We start from the raw sequence: 26,770 nt of genomic DNA, 5'->3' as shown, positions 1-26,770 counted from the left end.
ACAATTATATTTTTATAGCTTGGTATTATTTAAAAGTACTTGGTCCCCCGGTCCACATATGTTTCAATTATTTTTTAGGAAACGATTTGCTCTAGATATTTTTTTGCATGTTTATTAGTTGCTACTAGTTATGAATCAAAAGAGAAATGGAAAATGCACACGGTAGTCACACTTGGGTCTCAGAAGGTTAATCCAAATCAGGTCACTCTGCAGCCATGTTTCTAATGCTTCCAGGCAGCTATTTTCTCTCACTCCAAAACAGTTGGTCAAGATTATGAATAATTAGCATATTTAAACTCCGCTATAAAATCTGTCATAAATTGTGCTTCTTTAGCTAAGATCACATAATAAATGCAATGTTTCAGGCTGGTCCATCTAAAGCACATGCATGTTCTCAAATAAACTGACAGGTGATGTCTCTATCAAAAAGGTGATTGGCTATTTCAACTGCAAGGCAGGACTTCCATTCCAGTAGCCGCCAGATTCAGAGCAACAATTTATCTCATTCATAAATATACCAGTGATCCGTCTCATCCTGTACTGTCTCTGATGCATCTTTTGGGTTCTGCTTTCCAACCTACCTGTGCCCAGGTGCAAGACATCATACTGGCCATCTTCTGCATCAACTCTGTCAACCACCAGCTTCTTCAGTATGTAGGGGGTGTTGATGCGGGTGAAGACCGGGTGTCTGTGGATGGGCACCACTGGCTCCCACAGCAGCTGATGGGACCGCATGAAACTAACAACCTCGTCGGGGAAATCACGGGTGGACTTGTGCAGAGGGTCGTAGGTCTCGCTAGGACACTAAAGGGACATGAGAGGACAGTAAGTTGGGTCTCTGGACACATATATTCTGAGAGCCAGATTCATTTGTTACTGCTTTGACTTAATAGTCCCCAGAGTAAGGTAAAAACAAAAACAAAAACTTTAAATATTCTTGCAGATGTGGATTTCGGCCACAGTATCATAACTCTTGTTTTTCAGAATAAATTTTAGATGTAACGAGGCATTCTGCGTTAAAAACAGCTATACAAAGTTCAAGAAAACTGAACAAAGGGTACGTTTCTTTGATTTGGATAAACACTCTTGTAAAGGTATTCATTGGAAAGGAGGAGGTGAGAACCGGCTTTTCAATATAAATAATGGTTTAATGATAAACTTAAAAGAAGACACAAACACACACTCACTCAACTCAACTCTCAACTCAATTTTATTTATAAAGCACTTTCAAAAACCACACTGGGTACCAAAGTGCTGTACATGGAGTAATAAAAAATAAATAAAATCACATTAATACAGCTTAAGACTGCAAAAAAAACATTTAAAACCTATAAAACAAGAATAAGATAAAATCTACCTAGTACAAATTATAATGCAATTAATTAAAAGCTAGGGAAAATAAATACGTTTTTAAGGCACCCTGGAAAGAGAATAGAGAAGGAGATGATTTTATGACCAATGGAAGCTCATTCCAAAGTCTAGGGGCTGCCACCGCAAAAGCTCTATCACCTTTAGTTTTTAGGCGAGATCGAGGAACTGACAGACACAGCTGATCACTAGAGCGGAGAGACCTTGAAGGTTGATTCAAACTTATTAAGGCAGAGATGTACTCAGGTGCAAGACCATGAAGAGCCTTAAACACGTACATCAACACTTTGTACTTGATTCTGTATTGGATCGGTAACCAATGTAGTGAAATCAAAACTGGGGTGATATGGTCTCTTTTCCTGGTTCCAGTTAAAAGCCTAGCAGCTGAATTTTGGACCAGCTGCAGGCAAGAGAGAGAGGCCTGACTCACACCCAGATACAAAGCATTACAATAGTCCAATCGAGAGGACACAATGGCATGCACAACCTTCTCCAAGTCATCAAAAGAAAGGATGGGCTTCAACCTTGCCATAGTCTAAGATGGAAAAAACTATTTTTAACCACAGCATTTATTTGTCGATCAAACCTGAGCTCAGAGTCGAATATAACACCCAGGTTTTTACATAGGGAAGTTTTTTCCCTGGAAGCAGTGACAAATTTCTTTCTAAATTTAAGTCACATCCCCTTTGACCAAAAACAATAAATTCTGACTTATCCTCATTTAATTGAAGAAAGTTGTTTGCCAGCCAACACTTCACATCGGCCATGCATTTATGCAGAGACTCAAAAGAGTGGTGATTCCCATGTTTAATCGGAAAGTACATTTGAGAGTCATCAGCATACAGATGATAGTGTATGCCATGCCTTTCAAAGATCTTTCCTAATGGAAGCATGTAGAGGGAGAATAAAACGGGTCCCAAAATGGAGCCCTGAGGAACCCCACATGTTAAAGGAACAACTGATGAATAACAGTTCTCTAAACAGACTGAAATCGTTCTACCCTTGAGATATGAGGAGACCCAATCCAAGGCTAACCCCTGAATACCAACCTGGTCTCTTAGGCGATTGATAAGTATGTCATGATCAACCGTATCGAAAGCGGCACTAAGATCCAGCAGCAGAAGACCAACAGGACTACCAGAATCCACACCTAATAAAATATCATTTAAAACTCTCAACAGAGCGGACTCTGTGCTATGACCAGCTCTGAAGCCTGACTGAAATTGATCGAGCAAATTATTCTTAAATTATTCTAATTAATCATTTAATTGTGCAAGCACCGGCTTCTCTAATATTTTTGACATAAAGGATAATTTTGATATAGGTCTAAAGCTGTTCATATCAGATGAATCAAGGTTTGCTTTCTTAAGAAGAGGCTGAATATCAGCATGCTTGAAGCAGTTGGGAACAATACCAGTGGTCAGGCTACTGTTAATAATTGATAACACACTTGGACCAATTGATTCCACCACCTCTTTAAACAAAGTGGATGGAATAACATCACACATAGAACCAGTAGGCTTCATATGTGCAATTATATGTTTGAGTTGAGACAGGGACACAGGTACAAAACAGGTCAATAGATTTTGTGGAACAGGATAGGTAACAGGATCATTACTAGTAGGTAAGATCTGTGAGTGTATACCAGAAATTTTAACAGTAAAAAATGTTAAAAACTGCTCACATGTGTCCACCAAAGGGAGATGGGAGTAAGGGCAACTGGATGAAGAAATGATGTAATAGTAGAAAAGAGAACTTTAGCATTATGACAGTTCTTTGAAATGATATTAGAAAAATAGCTTGATCTGGCTAATTTAACTGCTCTTTGAAATGACGGACATGTCCGTAAACGATCTCTCTCTCCCGCACGATCCTCTGCAGTCGACCTTTATCCCTCACGGAGGCATAATTAGCCTAATACGGGACCGGGTGTGTAGGATCAAGACCTGGCCCCACCCTCCACCCTGCCACAACTCTATGTTTATCTTGCCCCCAGATTTAACGAGACTTGTGTCTCTGCAGAACAAAGTTGGGTGTTTCCCAATCAGTGGGCATTTTCAAATGATGATGGGTGTTTTCAACCACTTTACATGTTATACCTACTACATTGAGATTCTCTGCTTTCACTGGATAGTTAAAAACACTTCTGCCACTTCACAAACCACCTTGTCGTGTGACTCCCACAGTGCCGCCAACATTTGTACAGCTACTTTGAGGCAGTGCTGCTATCTTGAGAAGTGGCAGTTATCATGATTTATAAATTTTGTCCCACCACATCTGCATTTAAGAACCAGGAAGTGTGGTGTAGTGGTCAAAGGGACAGTTCAATTTCTTCTTCACCATAGCTCATTTGGACTTGAATACAAGATATTCAAATTTGTTGCGTCACGATCGGTCATGAGACACATAAGAGTGAATGAGATTTGAGAGTGGAGGGGAAGCTTTCTAAATTTTAGGCTCTTCCCAATTAGAGTGATTAGATTGTTCCTGTAGCTCAATTAGGGTTGCCACCCATCCAGGATTTTCCAGGATCGTCTCAGTTTTTGGCCATCTGTCCTGGAAAAATTACATTCTGTTCTGTGATGAAAAATGTCCTGGAATTTCATTATTTACACATATGAACCCATTTTATATGCACACTATGCAAGGAGGAGAATCAAATGCATTCTTATGTAAATCATAAGAAAGTCTGATCAATTTTTGTGAAATGGTTTGATTGAAATTCGGATGATTGAGATTTGAACTTTTTTTATTAACAATCTTTAAACTTTAATGTGCTTACTATAATGCTTTAATGTTCTAGAAAACATGTCTAAAAAAGGAACATCCTTCCTTTTACTGTAAGATCTCTTAGCAACAACAACAAAAAAAAATACACACAAAAAAATAAAATATATATATATATATATATATATATATATATATATATATATATATATATATATATATATAATTGAGTAATCTTTAACCAAATAAAATAAAAAAAGTTTTTTTGTGTGTAATTGTGTAATTTTGTTAAATTTCACAATTTAGTTGGGAGTTGAAAGCATACTCAACCCACGGGAGCCACTCACTCCATGAAGAGGTATAATGTGCAACCACACATTGGAGGATTCCCTCCAAACTTTGGTTGGCCAATTCTGTCTGGCCATTGGTTTGGGGGTTGAACCCAAATGACAAAATAACAGAAGCCCCCAGCTGTTTACAACACTCTGTCCAGAACCAAGACACAAACTGGGGACCCCTGTCATAGATCACATTCACAGGAATGCTGTGAATCTGGAAGATTTTTTCCACAACAGCGGTTACAGTCTCACAAGCTTAGGGGAGCTTCAGGAGCTGGTCGACCACGATCATAATGACTTTATTGCTGTGACTGGGGAAGTCCTGTGACAAAGTCAAGGCCTATATGCACCAGGGTCTCAAGGGCACATGCAGAGGTTGTATCAGCCCAGCCAGGGGCTGGTGAAGTCTTACCTCTAGCACAGACTGAACAGACCACAACAAACTGTTTAACTCCCTGCTCCATCGATGGCTACGAGAAGCGATGCCGAATAACAGCTAGGGTGTGCCCCCGGATGACATGCAACCCTGGAAGAGTGCCCCCACTGCAGGACTGCAGGTCGAACTGACCTAGGAGCAAAGAGTAGACACGCTAATGGAAGTGGAAGAGCACATTAGGTTTGATGTTTTTGGACCTTGGTCGGTAGGAGAGGATACATTTTCATCTACCAAAGAAAAGCGACCAGCAAGCCTGCCTAGAATTCAGGCATTTAAGGTCCTGATATATTCCTATGATTGGTCAAAACCACAAAGGTCGTAGCCGCCATTCCAACCAGTGGCACCAGTCCTACAGGGCCATCTTGACTGCAAGCAGCTCTTGGTTACTGAAGTCATACGGTGCGAATGAAGTGCAGAAGGATGCATCCTGCCATCGCGGAGTGAGTGCTGGGAAAGGACCGCTCCCACACCCTCAGAAGACATGATGGTCACCAGGAACAGAACTGAATACATGTAGAAGTCGCACTTCTCCACCTTAACAAAAAGCCTGTTTTCTAAATGTGGCTGCAACACTCATGTGACGTGCCCAATGTGTTCCTGGAGAGTTCTGGAGAAGATCAGGTTGTCATCCAGGTACACAAACAGGAAATGGTTGACCATATCATGGAGCATGTCATTGATGAGTGTTTGAAAGATGGCGGGGGCATAAGTATGTCAGAATGGCATAACCAAATATTCAAAGTGCCCAGTGGGAGTATTTAATGCCATCTTCCACTCATCCCCCTCCCTCATCCTCACCAAATGGTAGGCGTTGTGGAGGTCCAACTTTTGAAGACGGTTGCCCACTGCACCAACTCGAAGGCAGAGGACATCAACGGCAAAGGATAATGGTTCTTTACAGTGATGTCATTCAGTTCCAGATTGTTGATGCAGGGATGCAAGGACCCGCCCAGCTTCCCCATGAAGAAGAACCCCACGCCATGCCACGAATGAGGCCAGCCCTGAGTGACTCCTGGATGTACTTGTCCATCGCCTCCCACTCCAGAGCAGACAGAGAGTTGAGCCACCCGCATGGTGGAGAAGTGCCTGGGAGGAGAACAATTGTGCAGTCATATGGGCAGTGCATAGGAAGAGATGTGGCCGAGACCGACTGAGCACTGTCCCCAGGTCATGATATGCCGGAACCCCTGACAGACCAACCGGCTCGACCTGAACAGAGAAGCAGAGGAGCACACAGGAGACAGAGCCAAACCAAGACAATGAGAAGAGCAATAAAAGCTCCAAGAAATAACAAAATTATTAGCCCAGTTAATGTGTGGGTTATGCTTCCTAAAGGACCAGAGGCAAAGGACCAGAGGGTTTCTGGGGGACCGAAGAATAAAAAACATAATTTTATCTTCATGATTGCCTGAAACCTCAAGACTTACTGGGACTGTGGCTTGAGAAATGGTGAAGCGGGACTCCCCCGTCAGAGAGAAGGTGGGAATGAAGGGTTCCAAGTATCTCAGCTGGATAACCCATGCAGCGGCTGCTTCCAGATCCATAATGCTCCCTTCAGCTCCAGAGTCAATGTGGGTGAAAACGTGGCATACCAATCCACCCCAGGTGATGGTGACTAGGAGGCCTGCATCCTTGGTGGAGGACCTAGTGTGGTTAGCTGCACTCATCTGCAGTCCTCGCTTTGCGATGAATGCCATCCTTTAAATGTACCCCTTGCTAGCATTCTCCTCTCTCTCTCCTTCCTGGACAAGTGGGTGCAGTTAACTTGCATGGACTCTTCCTCCAGAGTCATACTGACAATAGTAGGAGGAGCATGAGAAAAGCAATCAGCGCTCCATTCCTGAGCAGCTTTTCTGAATCGCCGTCACTGATCCACTCTGATGGCAAGTTTGACCAGAGCATTGTATGTTTAGGAAAATCCAGAGCATAAATTTCATCAAGTAACTCCTCCGATAACCTGCTGAAGAAGCCATCCCATATGCCCTGCTCGTTCCACCCACACAAAGTAGCCAGGGTGTGGAACTTAATGGCGTAATCAGCAGCTACCCTGTTACGTTAGTGGAGCTCCGAGAGTAGATGAGCTGCCTCCCTCCCCTGGCAGACCGTTCAAAAGTCTTACACATCTCTGAAGAAAAGGAGTGAGGTGCAAAAGGGTAGCTTGTTCTCCCAAGTGGCAGTTCTCCAGTCGCGACCCCCCCCCCCCCCATTGAGCAGCATAATGACAAATGCTACTTTGGTTTCCTCTGAGAGGTAGTATAAGGAACATGTTTTTCATTTTGTGAGTTTTGATTTTATTAATAGAGGTGTATTTAAGTAATTGTTTTGTGTGAATTCTATTTTAGAGTATTCTGGAATAACTCAATAGATTTGGACAAAAAAAATTGTCACATCAAAAAACCAAATAAGAATTAGTTTTGATATTAGTGTGTAATGTTCAGTAATAATGTACAAATTTTTACTTTTACCCAACCACCCATCATAATCCCTCACTGTTGAGAACTCACCGTCCCTGGCCGTGGATAAGGAATCCTCCCCTTGTACTCCATCCAGCGATAGTCGGGCCCCTCCTTATGCGCGAAGGGCCCATTGAAGGCGGCTCGAATGGAGGCCATGGAGTAAACGCACACAGCCGAGCCTCTGAAGATGGAGCTTTTGAGAAGAGAAACGAAAAGAAAGTGTATTAGTCTACTGCTGGGTTAGAATAACAGAGTTCCTCAAGCTTGGTGACCTTTAACACTCCTGTATGGCCTTAGGCTATCCATTCCCCAGGTGGGAGAATCAAGACGGATTGTTCTACATAGATTGGGTGGACAGGAGACACTCCTATGACCAGACTGTTGATTTTAGGGGCGTTTTGATACTGATTTCAGTTCCAGGATAAATTGAGATAATCAGATTTAGGTTGTTGGAACAAACAAACGTGGTCTGAGATCCTGTAAGAGTTAGTTAAATGGAAATGAGTGTGACGGATTGCTACATTTTGATGGAGCCAATGATAAAGAGGGAATAATGAAGTAAACAAATAACTTGGACTGGAATGTGGTTTCCAAATATCACTAATGTGAAAGGAATAGTTCACCCAAAAATGAAAACTCCAAACCTGTTGAAGACAGAAATGACATGAGGGTATGTAAATAATTACAGAATTAACATTTTTGGGTGAACAGTTCCTTTAAGGAGGATTATGGACTGGTGACCTAAGGATTAAAGAGTTAGTGTTTTGTGAGACTTTTCACGTAATGTTCTTACCTAGAAGTGGAAAAGATGCCGTATATGACTGGATTTTGTGGATCTTTGGTCTCCAAGAGAAAAATGTCCTCTAAAATTAACAAAAAGGGAAAAATGGTTGAGTGTGATTAAAAAAAACATACTGCATGCATCTTTAAATGCGCTTTAACTGATCGATCTCCCTCTAAGAAGGGTGACTGGTATGTGATTAGAGTCTGTAAACTTACGCAGTTCATCAAAGTGTGTGTCCATGCCTCCAGGGCCTGGTACTGAACACACCAGTCTGGCCTTCAGAAAGGTGCTCCAGCGATTAATCAAGCTTCTCTTCCCTCCAATGTCATTCTGATAAACACACCAAGAACATGAAAGCGATTCCATGACATCACAGTATCTCACAATTGACCTTATTTGTTAAATTAAAAACTACATAAACTTTTTCATAAACAAAATTATCAAGATAGAAAAAAGCACCACAATATTACAATTGTTTTAGTGGCATTTTGGAATTTAGCAATTTTATACAATTTTGTTTTAAAAAATAATTATATATTATGCTATATATAAGCAATGTGCGTTATGTTGATTTTACCAAATGTGAAGCTTCTCTGAAGTACTTTTGTATATAAATATCATCATTCTGTACTATGGTAAATATTAAAGTACCATGGTATAACCATCTGAAACCATCACTTTACCATAGTACCCTCACAGTACTTCTTTGTTAGGTTTTTGTTGCCTACTCCCCCATTGTGTTTTGAGTGAAAAAAAACATATATTATAGAATATAGGGTATAATATAATATAATATAATATATGATTGTATTATATTGTTATATTATATAATTTTGTATTATATCAAAAATATTATATACAAAACTTTGCTTTGGAAGATCAGATGAAAGGAAGTTTGCTAGCTTAGCTTTCACTCCTCTCAAACAAACACTTCATTCATCAATTATAAGATACATGATGCTACTAATACTGTGCAACTGATGATACTGACGCTTACGCAAAATTAATTAATGTGCACAAAAGACACATTGATTCTGGACATGAAGCAAAGGTCTTTGCAGAGCTAGGCACTCACCTTGCAGACACGGGCCACTCGACTATAGATTCGCTTGTCGAGCTGGTTGGACTCCACAGCGGTCTCTTTAAAGAAGAAGTAGACCTTATCATCATCCAAGCTGTGCGTGTCAGGGATGGAATATGATCCTACAAACTCTGGCTCTGATAAAGGAAAGTGACATCAGAGTAAGGTTAGAAGAAGACACAAAATGCAATTATGTAGCACTGGTTCCTCTAAAACAGGTTCTCAAACTGTTCAGACCACTCATTCTGTAAGCTTGAGCAATTAAAAAAAAAGTTGTGACTGTTTGATGACAGATGTGTTCATTGTTAGTAGGACTGGTTGTTGTACAGTTTTCCTAAATCAATTCGATTCACAAATTCTCGATTCGATTCCAGCCGAAGGAGAGCTGGTACCCCCGGCTGAGCATGGTTTCACCAATGGGTGTTTTCTCCACTAACTAACATTTTATGGAGCTTTTGTTTCTTGACACAGTTGCCTTGGCTTGATCATTGGGGCCTTAAAGACAAAAACATGAAGGCATGATTTTAATGATTTTCAAACGCTGTTTTTTTTTGTCACATTTTCAGTTTTTAAAATGTACAAATTCCATGTATTCCATCTATAAATGTGATGTATTGGGGGGCCTGGGTAGCTCAGCAAATATTGACACTGACTACCACTCCTGGAGTCATGAGTTAGAATCCAGGGCCTGCTGAGTGACTCCACCCAGGTCTCCTAAACAACCAAATTGGCCCGGTTGCTAGTGAGAGTAGGGTCTCATGGGGTAACCTCCTCGTGGTTGCAATAAGTGGCTCTCGCTCTCAATGGGGTGCGTGGTAAGTTGTGCGTGGATCGTGGAGAGTAGCATGAGCCTCCACATGCTATGAGTCTCTGGGTGTCATGCACAGCGAGCCATGTGATAAGATGCGCAGATAAGAAGTGGAGGCAACTGAGACTTATCCTCAGTCACCTGGATTGAGGTGAGTAACAGCGCCACTACATGGACCTAGTAAGCAGTGGGAATTGGGCATGCCAAATTGGGGAGAAAAGGGGATACAATTTAAAATAAATGAATAAATAACATATGAAATTGCAAATACTGTATATGAGGTTAATACTGTCTCATGTCTTGTGCACCCCTAGGGGATGCACCCCAGTTTGGGAACTGCTGCCTTCGAACAAGACCACGCTGTCTTTCACACACTATGAAAACAATGAAACAAAGAAGGTTTCTTACCATTGAGCCAGTGGTCCTGGTAAGCTTCAGTGCGGATATAATGTTGATTGCTGCTGTGCACAGATGTGCGAAAAATAGCAACATTAGTTCCCATGAAGTCTACTGACGTCCCGGCATACAGGTCGCCATCTAAGGCAAGCAGAAGGAGTCATATAAGGAAAGCACTTCCTGAATAACTTAGAATGACTAATGATTTTGTATAATCTCATGATTTTTAATGAATCTACCCTTTGACTCTTAAAATACTTTTGTTTTTACAGCAGCATATGTGAATATGAAGTTTCGATTATTCCAGTTACACAAAGGCATCATTATATTATAAAAAGGGTCTCTGGTCACAGTAATAGCCTTTAATTAGGTAGCATATGGTTAATGCAGTATGGTTCTCTGGGGTGTATGGAGTAAAATGATTTTGCGGCTGGGTTTAATTTCCTAACCACACTGTAGCAGCACCTGGGCATTTTTGTATACATTAAGTTGAAGTAATATTTTAATATTCTGTCATTATTTACTCACTCTGACATTCTAAACCTTAATTTATTCTATGGGACACAAAAGGGGAATTTTTAAAGAATATCCTCACCACTCTTTTCTATATAATGAAAGTAAATGAAGCATTCTAGCACCAAAAAAACTAAACAAAACACCATAAAAGTAGTCTATATGACTTGTGACCTATATTCCAAGTCTTCTGAAGTCATACAATAGCTATGTGTGAGAAACAGACCGAAATATAATAACAAATATTATTATTTACTGATAATCGGATCAGTCCGATTCATTTAACAATCATTCAGAACAGTTATGTGAACCGTATCAAACAAGAGATTTGTTCTCAAAATGTACAATGCTTTTTCTGTCATTATATCTCATGAATATGGCAAGTAGAGTTAGGGCATACTGATTTTCAGTGAATAACAGTTTAAATTTCAAGCTGTTATACAACTTTAAAACACTTCAATTGTAGCACAAAAGTTGTAAAGACTACTTTTGTGATACTTTAAAGGTGCTTTTTATTTGCCGCAGTCCTCATTCACTATCATTATATGGAAAAGATTGGATATTCTTCAAAATTAATCTTGAATTTGAAAGATTTAATGGTGAGTAAACAATGGCAGAACTTTTGCAATGTGTACAGTGGACAAATGCAGAAATAGGTGAGAACCTGTGACTGTAAACTTTAGCCTTCAGTGCAATGAGCAGTTGTGCATGTTTCCTCAGTATTTCTTGCTGCAAATGGCAGTTGTTGAGGACAGTATTGGTTTTTGGAGTCTGGGTTCATTTTAACCTCAGAACATGAGGTTAATGTTCTTAATGTTCCGCACACAGGATATGTTTATTCTGAGAGAAGAAAAAGCCCAGTATTGATAGCCTCACCCTGTGTGTGTGTGTGTGTGTGTGTGTGTGTGTGTGTGCGTGTGCGTGCGTGTGTGCGTGTGTATGTGAAAATATACTGAAAATATGTGTAAATTACGATTTTTCAGTACATGAAGTACAGTGACAACAAAATGTATGTGAACCTTTTGAAATTACCTGAATTTATGTATAAATTTGTCTTAAAAGCTGGTTTGATCTTCATTGAAATTAACAAACACAATCTGTTTTAACTAATAACACACACAGTATTGTATTGCTCTTGAACATATTTAATACATTATACAAATATTCACAGTGAAGGTTGGAAAATGTATGTGAACCTCTAGGCTAATGATGTCAACAAAAGCTAATTAGAGTCAGGAGTTGGCAACGCTCGCCTCCAATTAATGAAACAAGATTGTAGGTGTGGGCTAGAGATACTTTGACGTATAAAAAGAACTAAAATATTTTGAGTTTGCAATTCTCAAAACCATCTGCTGACGTGGACCGTGCCTCTAGAAAATTAGATTTCGGGAGACCTATGATCAAGAATTGTTGCTTTGAATAAATCTGAAATGGGTTACAAATTTATCTCGAAGAGCATAGATAATAATATGTTAAACAAATTGTCTATAAATGGAGATTATTTAGTACTGTGGCTACTCTCCATATAAATTACTGTCTAGCCAATATGTCTCAAAGGGCACACAGCAGAAGCTCAATGAGCTTAAAAAAAAAAACCTAGAGTGACAGCTAAATACATGAAGGAATCATTGGAACTGGTTAACATCTCTGTTCATGAGTCTGCTATACAGAAAACATTAAACAGGCATGGTGTCCATGGCAGGACATGAAGAAGGAAGCTGCTGCTTTCCATAAAAACATTGCTGCGTGCCTGAATTTGCCAAATACCAACTTGACACTCCACAATGCTACTGGGATAATGTTTTGTATACTGATGAAATTAAGGTTGAATAGTTTGGGAAGAACATGCAGCACTACATATAGCATATATATATATATATATATATATATATATATATATATATATATATATATATATGGAAACTCACCTGTCAGTCGGGCAGTGAAAGTTTCTTGTGGACTGAAAGGACATTTTCCTCTCCCGGATTCCACAGCATGGCTTAAGAGCTGGAATGTGGGTTTCTAGGTGGCATACACAAGATTGTCACCCTCTTTGCACCATTACTCTCATTGTTAGTTCAGCTTTAGGGACTTTAACGCTCAGCAGGTGCTGTAGGATCCTATTTAGCCTGGTGGGTAATCATCTAGTCACAATAACAAGCTTAAAGTGTCCTTTAAAATTCCTGTTTACTGTATTTTACAATTCTTGAGGGCCTTGCAACAATAAAGTCACCTGATATTAACATCGCTTTGGGTGCTCTGAAGTGGTCAGGTGAGAGACATTACCATTTACAACTGGTATTTACATGCAACTCTGGATTTCTTACTATCTCAGACAGTAGTTGAAAATACTACAAGTTTTCAGTGCATACTGTACATTATCATGACAACTCACCTCAAGATTGTGTCCCAGGTCAATGTAGGTGCATTGCGGGTGAAACGCACCAGTTCCACACACATACACGTGAGTTTTATTGAAAGGCTGAAGAAGTCTCACGTAATTGGCACAGTCCATCTGAAAGATACATGCAGTATTTGTTTAAAAGGATGATTTGAAAGAGTAATGGTAAGTATCAGTAGATGTACAGCATTTTAAATCACCCAGTAATGCACCTAATGAAGTTCTGCTATTTTGTTTTGCTATTATAGCAGGGGAGCTGTTGCAATTTCTCTTTTACAACTTGAATTATCCTCCAGATAGCTCTACATATCATATTGTAAGGTTTTATTCTTATCTAAGACTATGAGATCTGATAAAAAATGCACATATATACAACCAAATGGGCTCTTGAAACTTTTTTTGTCTACTATATTTACCTTTGAGCTCTTTTAAAGTTCAAGCTACTTACCGAAATATTCTTTCCTGCATATTTGCAGCGTTCAATGTGTTCCTGTCCAGCTGGCCAATGAATCTGAAAATAATACAGTTTTTCCAGTCAATAGAAGAAAAAAACATTGCTCAACTACACTTTTTACGGTTGTAAACAAGGGTCAGTTTTAAAGCAGGGAAAGCAACCCGCTTAAACGCTCTCCCGCTTTGAGTTTATTAAGGGTTATTATTCAGTAAAACCAACATTTAGCAATGTCATAGCTTGTAATTGCTCTATTAAGCGAATTGAAACTTAAAATGAACTGAACTAAATAGCCGAATTGATATGTATTTGAATATTTATAGACTACTTGTCAGAAGTCTGGACAACTAAATCAGGAGTCTTCAATGTTTTTCAGTCCACCCCTTATTGGATAGCGAGATTAAGCAGAGACCCCCTATTAGGGCTGGATTGGTAATCTGGCATACCAGGCATTTTTCCGGTAGTCCTGACGCACTTTGATCGGCCTGATCAGTGTACAAAACGGGCCTAGTGGGCCAGCCGGGAAATGTGCATCATGGGCCGCGATAAACTGAAATGAGCCGCCGCGTTATGCAGAACAGGCCACAAAACGCTGCTACGATATGCTGAAGGGTGCAGCGATATGCAGAAAAGGACAGCAAACAGATGCAAACAGAACACCCCACCCCCCAAACCTTGTGCCAGATGCTATGTAATATCCCAGGCCGATTTCTCTTCCTAGTCCACCCCTTCCCCCTATTAATAATTATATATAAAACTTATGTTGCCTTTAAGTTTGGCCTATAATAAAGTGTATAGTAGCATATTAAAGGCATTCAAATATTGGGTAACACTTTATAATAGCCTAACTACATGGTGTAAAGTATTTGTAAAGCATTAGTTTATAGTTAATTGACCCTTTATAAATCATTGTTAATATTGTTAATATATTGTTATAAATAAAACATTAATAGGCTATATTGAACTGGTATTTTATTTGTTCATATTTACTGTAGCAAACAACACCTAACTAATATATTTTTGCTAATAAAATCCAGTCGTAAAGAAATGGTTATAAGAACATTTAGAAGGCATAAATTCATAGTTAATAAATAACTTATGTATACATACATGCAATGAATTGGATATGCATTTATGCTTAATGAATGTGCTTATTACATTTTTAGAAACACTAACTATTAAAGCAATTCATGGTTAATAAAGGTAGCAAATAAAAGTATTTTACATGTCCTAATATAAAGTGAGAACTAATATATACCTTATTAATTTATTAATGATCCATTATTCTTACAAGTTGTTTACAAAGGATGAAAAACCATTATCAATCAACTTATATGTGAACTTATTAAAAATAATAAATTGTAAATACAAATATAATCATAAATATACATTAATAACATATTATTTGTATATAATTAATGATTAATTAATGATTTTATTATGATGTAGGAACATCACAGTAACATAATGAATTACCTATAAACTAAAGCTTTAAAAATACTTGTAGTTATATTAAAGTGTTTCCAGGCATTAAAATATTGGATAAAACTTTATGATAGCCTAATCACACGGTATAAATTATTTGTAAAGCATTAGTATATAGTTAATTGATCATTTATAAATTACTGATATTGTTAAAAAAAATATCCAACATTGTTAAAACATTAATAGGCTTCTGGATAGTATTTTCTTTGTTTATATTCACTGTAGCAAACAATAGCTATCTAATGTATTTCAGTTGCTGCAAACCAATGGTTAAAAAGTGTTTATGAGACCATCAAGAAGGCTTAAATTCATAGTTGGCAAATAACTTATATATAATATATATATATATATATATATAACAGTTAGTTCCGGTCCTCGAATCTGATTGGACGAGAGACGTTCCATGAACAATGATGGTCTGACATCATCAACACTCCGACGCTTCACTGTGTTGTTGCAACACATTCTCACCCCGACTCGTCACATACGGACGCTTCGGGCGGTTTCGTCACATATTGACGCGCCGGGTATACCTTTGGCGTCATTTTCCGACGCGCAGTGCAGTCCGATAGACTTCTATGTATCTCCGCCCACCGTGTTGCACTCCGCTTGTCTTTGTGCCGTTCTAAACTAAAGTGTAAGAGCAGTGCATATGTGTTAAGAGTTACTATATAAGTGACTCTTACATGTATTTAATTATTTATTTTATACATTACATATGTTAGCCAGCAGGTAGTGGCAAAATCTATATATTTTTTTTTGTGTAATATGAGCCAGTTAGTGACGTGAAGTGAATTCGTCAGTAATTGTTTACATACAACAGTGCTCCGTGCTCGCTCGTATTACTACTTCAGCATCACAGCTGAGAGACACAACAGACCGATTAATTACATAACTCAAGACGCTTACCTCTTACTGGAGTTTCCACATTGGAGAAAAAGTACTGTTTAAAATGGCGGAGAAGATTGCGGTTTCTATAGTGAAAAAAATCTTGTGCACAGGCACCCAGTATGTGTGTTCAAATTTTTATTGGTGTCATATATGATCACATTTGCTCCTCGAAGAAAATGTGTGCTATGAGTCACATGTTGATTTACAGGGACCCTCCTTGCTGTATTTCCATAATTACTCAACTAGCTACATGCCTTACAAATATGGAAATTGTTTGCAGGTATTGACCTAATCATTAGTTGGCAATCAGCACACTGTACATAATAATGTAATTGGAAGAATGAGAATAACTCATGTTTGTATAACTGTGCAATGACCTCATGATTAACCTCATCATTTCTTCTGGGTATTTTATTATTAAAAAGACATGGAATCTAATTTTATATTGAGCCAAATGTAACTGTAAGGGAGTGAATTAAACTCTTGTTTAATTATCAGTAATGATGATGAGCAGTAGAAAACGTTGGTCAGAACAAACTGAAGAGTTAATCAACAGCAGACCACTGATGTGTTCAATAGAGTTTAATTTGACAAAGAATATTCCTTTAACTTGAGAGAGGCCATGCTGATGATATTAGACATGTATTGATGCATTTGAACATACATTTTTTGGCCAGTGAACATTATGTGTAGTCTGTTTTCCCTTTAGTAAATTCCTCCTCTCTGCCAGCAAATTAATTCACATATTTCACTGATAGTTAAAATGATAGAGCTGTGGGGTGGTGGTTGTGCACTCTGACCTTGTGTGCTGGTTGTGTGAGGCTTTCAGAGTTCAGCATGTAGATATGGTCTCGTCCTCCGACCAGCAGCCAGCCACGGTCTTCATCCAGCAGTAAGGTCTGGAACGCTCCACCCTCTCCATCATCCCAGAACACAGCAGAGCTGTTCCTCGACCGCAGGTCTGACAGAAAACAACCGTTTAACAGACATTTCAGTTTAATGAAAAGCAGGAAACCATTGTTTGAAGGTAATAGTTTGAAGCTTAGACAGACAGACAGACATATAGACAGACAGACAGACAGACAGATAGATAGATAGATAGATAGATAGACAGACAGACAGACAGACAGACTGACTTAGGATGGACCCCACCGAAATTACCGGCCAGGTTCACCTGATGCACCTCACTGATCTCTGCCTGCATCACCTATGTCTATTGATGGACTACACTCTTGAAATGGAATGCATAGACTATAAATTGCCAACAAAAGCCTTCATCAGCCAATTAACAAGGACCATTGAATCTATGTGAACTTCTGCAGTTAATACAGGATGGACTTCAAAGGCATTAGTCATTAATCTTACAGTTCATATAAAATCTTTGTTTAAACACTGTCCCTTAACAATAATTTGTTTAATAATTAAAAACCATGACTTGCACTATACATAAGTAATATTTACATTTGTCACGAACCCCGCTCCTCTGCTTCTCCCCGCATCGTCTAGCACACACACGCACACTCCCTCACTCCGCCCCCTCGAGCTTTTCACGCTCTTTTTTCTCGCTCGAGCCCTCACGCCCACTTTGCTCCTACTCGCTCACATGCTCGTAGGCAATCTCCCTTCCTCGAGTTTCTCACGCGCTTCCAATCCCCAGAACATTATGACCACCTGCACTCGCGTCATCTGCACTCCTGCACATTAGTTTCACCTGCACTCGTCTCATCACCTGTCATGGTTTACACCTGCACTCGCCCCTATATATATCACCACCCTTTCGCTGCACGGGTGTTGGTTATTGTATTTAGTTTCCCGTATCTTTGCCCCCCGCTAGTCTCGTCTAGTTCTGACCTCCTCTTGTTTACCCCTTAGCTTGCCAGCTCCCCTTGTTCCCCTGTCTTTGATCCCACTAGTCCCATCTAGTTCTTCGCCCTAATTGTTAACTGTTTTCCTCGACCTCTCTCTTTGGATTTGCCCCTTGTTTATACTTTGATTCCCCGGCTTTTGACCCTACGCTTCCCTCGACAACTCTTCACTGGATTGGCCCTTTTTTTGTACTGTTGCACGCTTTGTAATTAATAAAGCTGTTTGTATTCGACACTGTGACTGTCTCTTCTTGTGCGGGTTACAACATTATATTCATGATGCTAGCCAGAGGGGAACTGGCCCCCACAGTGAGTCTGGTTTCTCCCAGAGGTTATTTTTCTCCATTAATCAACATCTTATGGAGTTTTGTGTTCCTTGCCACAGTCGCCTTTGGCTTGCTCACTGGGGTTATAAATACAATTATTATTTAAATACTTATTTTTAAACACAATTCACAATCGTATTTTATCAAACTACACAATGATGACACATAGACATTATAGACATTACAGTTTTATTTTCTGTTAATGCCTGATCTTCTGTAAAGCTGCTTTGAAATGATGTGTGTTGTGAAAAGCGCTATACAAATAAAAATGACATGACTTGACTTGTTGCTAGTTGTTTGCTAGTGGATTAAAAGGGATTTCTGGGTGGATGCAAGAGTGTTGATAGGGTGTTGTTAGGTTGTTACAAGGTAGTGTTGCTATATGGTTGCTAGGGTTAGTAAGTGGTTGCTAGTCAGGTGATAGGGTGTTGCTAGTTGTTTGCTAGGAGATTGATAGGGTGTTCTGGATGAATGCAATATTATTGCTAGGGTGTTGCTAGGTTGTTGCTTGGGTGTTACTAGGTAGTTGCTAGAGTTTTTCTATGTGGTTGCTAGGGTGTTAGTAGGTGGTTTTTAGGGTGTTGCAAGGTGATTACTAGGGGGTTGTTAGGGTGTTCAGTGGGGACACAAGACAGTTGCTAGGCGGTTACTAAAGCTTTGCAAGGTGGTTGCTAGAGTGTTACTACGTGGTTGAAATAGTGTTGCGACACTGTTGCTAGGTGGTTGCTTGGGTGTTCTAGGTGGTTTCTAAAGTGTTGCTAGGTGGTTGCTAGAGCTTGCTACATGGTTTTTAGGGTGTTGCTGGGGGTTTGCTGTTTTTTTAGGGTGTTCTGGGTGGATGCAAGACTTGGTACGAGGTTGATACAGTGTTGCTTGGTGGTTGCTAGGGGGTTCTGGGTGGTTTCTAAAGTGTTGCTAGATGATTGCTAGAGCTTGCTCCATGGTCATTAGGGTGTTCTGGGTGGTTGCTAGGGTGTTATGGGTGGTTGGCAGGGCTTGTTGCAATGAGGTTGCTAGAGTGTTGCTAGGGTGTTTAGATGGTTGTAGGGTTCTAGAAATTTGCTACCTGGTTGCTAGGGTATTGCCCACAAAAACTACTCACTTTCTTCAGAAAAAGGAAAAATGCTTAATTCAAATTTCCAAGAAAGACGAGAAATAAGCATTTGCATGTTATAAACCTCAGATTTAGAGTACAACCCGCTCTTTAACCCTATAAGAGGCAGGGGAGGTTGTTGTTATATCAAAATAATTCTGTTATAACAACAACCTCCCCTGCCTCTTATAGGGTTAAAGAGCGGGATCACATAGCATCAGTCGTTTGGCTTCTGTCACTCAAAGTCATTCATAATGAGGTAATTGTGCGGCAGGTCTGATCTTTGATAGACATGTAAAATAAATAAGTAAATCATGCAACATACGAAATGGTTTATTGTTAATCAGGTAACAAAGATTAACACTCCACCACTGCAGCCTGTACATGGAGGTGAAATTATACATGAAAGTTGCACAAATGGAATGCTAATACAAACACATTCAGACACGTCCACATCTCCCCAAAAGTGCTGGTGTTTTAGCAGGAAGAAAACTCTCCCAATTAGGGCCAATTAACCCTAAACACTGTTCCTTGACAGCTGCACTTCTGCTACTCTATTCTAGGGGGACAGGTCTCTGACAGCCGTCCCACAGCGGCCTACATATGTGGCATATTTGCAGGCAAAGCAAAGAGTCCATGATTACACATCAACAGGCAATTTAACTCGTGGAACTTCCAACATTTGGTGGTGTCAGGCATGCTAGATTGCGGTGAGGGGAGGATTGGGGTAATAAACATTGACATGTGTTTTCTTAGCCTCATGCCCTGCCTCGATATCGACAAAAGGGAGTTGACATGTTGCGCAGGAAACAACTCAAGGTCTAGAGAATGCATTTTTGGTCTTTTGCCAGGTCACCTCGAGATGAAGATTACATGATGCACCTGTGAATGTTGCCATCATGTTTTTCATCATTTCTTGTGCATTTGTGCATTCTCAAGATACAGATTTGCGATATAAATTACCAAGTAATAATGTGTTATAAACTTCTGTATACTTTCAGTATTATTGAGCCATGAAATTTTTGTATTTTAGTGCAAGTATTCACTAAGTCTAGGCACAAGTCGGTGTGGCGAAATTGCACTTGCAAAGCACTAATGGGCTGGGTCAAGTGCAATTTAATTATGAAATTCTTCTTCGGTTATTAAACCGTCTGCCTCCTATTATATATTCCATTCCCTGTCAAGCACCAGCGGTATAAACAAATAGAGCTCAATCATATGTATTTGATAATGTCACTGCCATTAAAAAGATTGGGGTCACTTACTCAATTTTTATTGCAATTTTTTTGTTCTTTCACATTGTAGAATAATAGTAAAGTCATCAAAAGTATGAAATAACAGAAATGGAACTATGGGAATTATTTTTTGACCAGAATAAATGGGCTGTATGTAGTGAAGTAGAAGAATAGAATTGTGGACTTACGTTCTGTAGTGAATTAACAGCATCCTTTTTGAATATCAGCCATATTTCTATTACAGTGACATGCTCTTTTATTCACATGGAAAATGATTTGGATATAGGCTCTTTTAAATTATAGAGAATTCAAGTATAATTACTCATATTGATAGTGACACACAAATCATAGCTAGTATTAATAGTGAATGCTAGGTTAGGCTGTAGAATTTTGCATGTACATTACTGCTACTCATCAATTTTGCTTTAAAAAATGTTATTCATTTATTGAAAAAGAGTTTGGACAATAACTTTATTACTATCACCTTGTGGAATCTCCAAACTGCAAATGCAGGGTTTTGAGTTTAGACTTTGCGCTGAGAACAGACCTGCAACTGAAATGTTTTAGCACTATGGACCAATTTCTTGGTAAGTTAGCAAATTGGGCTTTGCGCTGCTTCAGTAACATATAATACACCCAAAGTTTAAGCACATACACCCACAGATAGTGCAAACATTCCCACCCACTCCCATTTGTGCATTACTCTGCCATGAAAATTGCTCTTAGAATTAAGTCATTGCGTGTTACTCTCTGCCTGATGTAGCCTATGTTTCTGTCTCTTTTCTTTCCTGCCTTTATTCATGTTAAGAGAAGATCCCTTGTTGCCTCTTGATTCATCTTGAGTTGGCATTGACTGATGGAGATTAATGAAGTGTGTTTGTGCATGCGTGTGTGTGTTATCTGTCTTTAAGAGGCCATGATAAAGAGTCCACTTGCTGTCAACTTCATGACATAAATTTGCATTTCAAGCCCATAAAACCAAATTCTAGTGCTTTTTAATGAGGCTGTAGACATTTGCATTCAACAATGATGAGTTGCAGATCTTTTCTGATAAAGTCATGTACAGCAGGGGTAAAACAATGCTAAATACAAATAATAAAATGCAACTAACCATATAATCATGCATAGATAGAATATCAAAATAAATAGGCTTATTGTCTTTTAAAAATGAAGAGAAAATTCTTCCCATATATTTAATTGTTGATATCAAAGGCCAATCAAACTCGGTATATTGGCTCAAATTCATCTGTCACTTGGTAATATGGCTAATACTAATGCAAAATTTAGCCCAATGTTTGTTTCATGTGTTATATTGGCATATCACACTTTTTATTTATACATTTACAAAACTGTCAATTTTCCTAATCAGCATTGGTATCATGTAAATCATTTTGCATATTGTAGGGTCTATGCAGTTCATGGTAATTATAATATATTGAAATATTTGATTTTAAGTTCATTTGGTTGCATTGGTAAGTATACTAAAACGTTTATTACTGTGTTGGGTCACCACTTGATTTCTAAAGTAAAACTTGGTCCTGAAGTAAAACCAGATGAGAACCACTGCAATTAAAAATGAAAAATCTCCTTGAATGTGATCCATTAAAATACATAATTACTGAGTTAATTACTAAATCTGCAGTATGTAATCAAATTTCAATTTAGAGTGCACTTAAGATCTATGATTAATGCAAAAAAAAAAAAGCCTGGATCATATTTCACATATCTTCCTGCTTCAGTTTGCCTTTCTTAGCGTTCATAGACCATTAAAGCTGCACACTGCATGACTCGCCATTAAAGGAATTTTCAGATGGCACAAGGTGATTTCTCACTGACAAGTACAAATAAATCTCATAATTAGGGTATGTTGATGCTATCCATCATGAAACTCATTCAGCACAAAGGCCAACATAAAAGTCATGGAACCTGCTGGAATCCTTTCCCTTGGAGCTTCCAGCTCTTAGTTATAACCTTTCCACAGAACAGCCGTTCTTTGGAACTTTGAGACCTTTTGATATAGAGGATTCAGCAACAGTTAACCCCATCATTTTATAGTTTTTTTTTTTTTTACTTTAAAAACAGACATCTGCAGCTGGGACTATGGGTGTTTTTCAATCTTGAGTTCTCCTTAAAAGTTAAAAAGATTTAAAAAAAAATGTCAGTACCTCAATTGATAGAGCATGGACCTTGAAATGCCAAGGTAATAGATTCTATCTATGGACTGGTAAAAAAATGTGTAACCCAAATGCACTTGGATAAATGTGTCTGCCAAATGTATATATATATATATATGTAAATGTGCTTAAGGCCAATGCCCACACTCATTTGTTTTCGTCTCGTTTTCATTTACACCACTCATCCACAATAAAACAGCGTTTTGTTTCACAAAAGAATTTGACATTTTTCGATAATGCTCTCCATTACGGCATTGATTTGAAAACAATGGCATTAAGAAACTGAAAACAGAGTTAAAGGGATTAGTGTGGAAATCAGGGATTTACCAGATTACAGGATTTAAAGCATCATTATGTTTTCATGGCACCGAAGTTAATTGGAAATAACTTTATACAGATCATCAGTACTTAAGGGTCGAAAGAGTTACTTTCAAAAGTCTCTAAATGGTGGCCCAGTGAGAAAAAAAAACTATTATCAAAACATTACTATATACAGTCTTGACCTACAACAAAATAACTACTTTTCAATGCTTTTAGGCATTATGACCAAAACTGAACAAATGTTTTGAAATTGGCAGAAAAACCATAAGTGTTCTGTTTTTACCAACAAAAAAAAAGTGCATTGCACATATTTTTGTAATCGGTAAAAAAAAATCTAACTGATCAAAATAGCCATGTGACATATATCATTAGAAAGCTCTCAAAGCGAAGAATACAACCATCCTTTTATTACCCGTGGATAAAAATACATAGAGTAATAGCTAAGTATATGTCTTTGACATAAATGTTAACAGGTATTGCTTATTTGCCGTGTTTTTGCTTTCGTTTCCACAAAATAAAAAGAACATAAAATATCACATACTGTTGCTTAGAGGAGGTGATTATCTTTAACACAACATAATTGAGTGCATAGATCATTAGTTAACCTACTGTGCTATCTTGCTAAAAACAAGTTAGCTTAGTAGTACGTTGTCCAGTGTCATGAAGTGTTAAACCAATCATATTAGGATTACGATCGTGGTGGAATTCATCCAAATATGGGCAGAGAGGATTGTTCACTGTAATTACATATGATCACCTCTAGATGGTGCCAAGTACATAACACAAACTCAGAGATGACTAAAATGACACAGAATGGAACTCAATGAGATCTCGTTACTCATGCTGCATGGTTGGAGAGAGGCCAAAATTAAAGGCTTTTATCTTCACCAAAAAAACATTGTTATAATTGTAAAGAAAAATTGTATGTATATATATATAGAGAGAGATTATGATAAATTATGAGACTTTCAGCCTAAGAAACTGCTGAAAATTCACAAAACAAACTTCAGCCAAAAAGTAACATGAGGGTTAAACTGGTTTTGTTATTATTCTGGTAAGTTGGTATGAATATATTGACTTCAATTTACTTGCTCAGCATTATTCTCTTCGAACTGTTGCTCTGCCATGACAGTAAAGTGTGAAAGGACATCTTTATCAGCACCATTTTTATGTTGACATAGGAAACAATCTTTCAATGAGATTGCAGCCATATGCGGCCATGTGTTGCTCGCGTGTCATGCGTTAGATCCTAAATATTTCCCCATACCTTTTTTTTTTCATCCAGACTTCTGATAAATGAGAAAAAAAATCCCCTTTCCCACCCACTTCCTAAAGACACTCTAAGTTCTCATTAAGCAAGTCTTAAAAACAAGAACGGCCATAGAAGATTCCGGTCCTCACATCTCTCGCACAGACACATCTGGTTCTCCACCCTGTCCACTGGTCTCTGTTATCAACAAGATAGACAGACTGTTCCTGGCTATTGTAGATATCATGCCACAGTGTGCAGATCAAGCAAATCAAAAGCATGAAACAAACTGTCCCCATTCTGAAGTTGTATTCATTTAAGATTGTTTTTTCACAGATTATGTGAAGCTTAGCCAAACTCTCAGAGGAAATGGTTTGCTTTAATGTGTCCTAACCATATTAGATCCAAGCACTGTACTGGAGCCAATTGCTTTTGCCCATAATGTGATGACAGCGTGAATGTGAATAAATCATGACAGAACTTTCAATTTAGTTTGAACTATTCCTTAAAAGCTCTGCTTCAACAACTGAATGAATAACATGCTAATGGACGTTTTAGTCCCGTGATTGATGAAATTTGAGGTCTGCAAAACTGAGGGGGGTATGGCATTCAGCACTGATCAAGACTGACATGGTACATCTGGTTAACACGATACAGCTGTGATCAATCAAAGATTGCCAACTCTGAACAAAGAGCTCTTGAATCTGGCACGTTCCATTTAATAAATGTCGAAAAAACGAACCTGTTATGTACAATAATGTAAAATAATGCTTTTCATTGTTTCTTGATTTGGAGTGGTGCTGAGTTGTTTATTTGCAAGATGTTTAGCAATTTGTTTCCAGACGTATTACATCAACCACACCAATAAACACTGTTGAATTTTTTTTACCGCACAAAATACTGTTTGTATTGTCCATGAGTGTGTTTAACTTGCAATAAACGGTTTCTGACGTTTATTTGATTATTTGGACATCTGGAGCTCAGGTAATGGAAATATGGCACTTTCCATGACAAGAGTTAAAAAATAGAGGTCTTTTTTCATTTTTCAACAAAATGTAAGTGAAAGTAAGTGCTTAACCTTGAGTTATTAAGTTCTATTTTTCTTCAGTAAATATTTTTTTATATATATATTTTGAAGGCTTTGCAAAACTTTCACCAAAATGTGGGATGTATAAACACTAGTGCTGTTGATTTAACATAATGATTTATTTAATTACAAGAAAAAGTATGTGAACCCTTTGGAATTAGCTGGTTTTCTGAATAAATTGGTCATAAAATGTGATCTTATCTTCATGAAAGTCACAAGTATAGACAAAAACAATGTGCTAAAGCTGACAACACATAAAAAATTATAATCTTTTTAATCCAATAAACAATCACAGTGCTGAGGAAAAAGTTTGTGAACCCTTGGATTAAATATCTGGTAGATCCTCCTAAACAATAACATCAACCAAGTGTTTACGGTAGCTGCAGATTAGACCTGCACGACGTTCAGAAGGAATTTTGGACCATTCTTCATTACAGAACTGCTCCAGCTCAATCATATTCTTTGAATGTCTGGTGTGACCGGCTCTCTTGAGGTTGTTCCACAGCATCTCTATTGGGTTAAGGCCTGAGCTCTGACTGGGCCACTCCAAAAGGTTCATTTTCTTTTTTTGAAGCCATTCTGTAGAGGATTTACTTCAATGTTTATGGTCATTGTCCTGCCGCATCACTCAAATTCTACTGACCTTCAGCTGGAGCACAGTCACCTTATCCTGTAGGTTATCTTGATAAACTTGGGAATTAATGTTGCCCTTGATCATGGCAAAGGATCCAAGCCCTCCACCATACTTCACCGTTGGGATGATGTTTTCATGTTGGTAAGCGGTGCACTTTTTACGCCATACGTAGTGCTGCGTGTTCTTCCCAAACAATTCAACCTTAATTTCATCAGTCCAAAAAACATTATCCCAATAGCATTGTGGAGTGTCATGGTGGTTTTGGCAAACTTCAGGCATGCAGCAATGTTTTTGTTGGAAAGCAGCGGCTTCCTTCGTGGTGCTTCCATGGACACCATGGAAGCACCATGTTTTAATATAGTAGACTCGTGAACAGAGATGTTAACCAGTTCCAATTATTCCTTCAAGTCTTAAGCTGTCAATCTAGGTTTATTTTTTACCTCATTGGGCATTCGGTGGTGTGCCATTTGAGTCATCTTGGTACTAAATAATCTCCATGTATAGACAATTTGTCTAACTGCGGACAGAAGAATATCAAAGCTCTTCAAGATAACATTGTAAACCTTTCCATCTTTGTGCAAAGCAACAATTCTTGATTGTAGGTCTTCTGAGATGGAGGTTTGAGATGCAACATTTGGTCGACGTCAGCAG

At 38.5% G+C, this 26,770-nt stretch overlaps 1 protein-coding gene across 1 annotated transcript in view; it reads right to left on the bottom strand.

Annotated features, from left to right (window-relative positions):
- si:dkey-49n23.1 (semaphorin-3D) overlaps positions 1-26,770 on the bottom strand; it is an 80,023-nt gene that overhangs the window by 11,196 nt on the left and 42,057 nt on the right. The window contains exons 3-12 of the mRNA XM_052123895.1: positions 16,936-17,096; positions 13,757-13,819; positions 13,303-13,422; positions 12,836-12,929; positions 10,407-10,535; positions 9,185-9,327; positions 8,325-8,439; positions 8,119-8,188; positions 7,374-7,518; positions 582-804 (exon numbers count right to left, since the gene is read on the bottom strand). Of these exons, the coding sequence (XP_051979855.1) occupies positions 582-804; positions 7,374-7,518; positions 8,119-8,188; positions 8,325-8,439; positions 9,185-9,327; positions 10,407-10,535; positions 12,836-12,929; positions 13,303-13,422; positions 13,757-13,819; positions 16,936-17,096 (1,263 nt within the window). The remainder of the gene's footprint in view (positions 1-581; positions 805-7,373; positions 7,519-8,118; positions 8,189-8,324; positions 8,440-9,184; positions 9,328-10,406; positions 10,536-12,835; positions 12,930-13,302; positions 13,423-13,756; positions 13,820-16,935; positions 17,097-26,770) is intronic.

Source organism: Xyrauchen texanus, chromosome 50 (genome assembly GCF_025860055.1).
Source record: "Xyrauchen texanus isolate HMW12.3.18 chromosome 50, RBS_HiC_50CHRs, whole genome shotgun sequence".
Lineage (NCBI taxonomy): Eukaryota > Metazoa > Chordata > Actinopteri > Cypriniformes > Catostomidae > Xyrauchen > Xyrauchen texanus.
The sequence above is the reverse complement of the archived record's forward strand: the minus strand, read 5'-3'. Positions and strand labels throughout refer to the sequence as shown.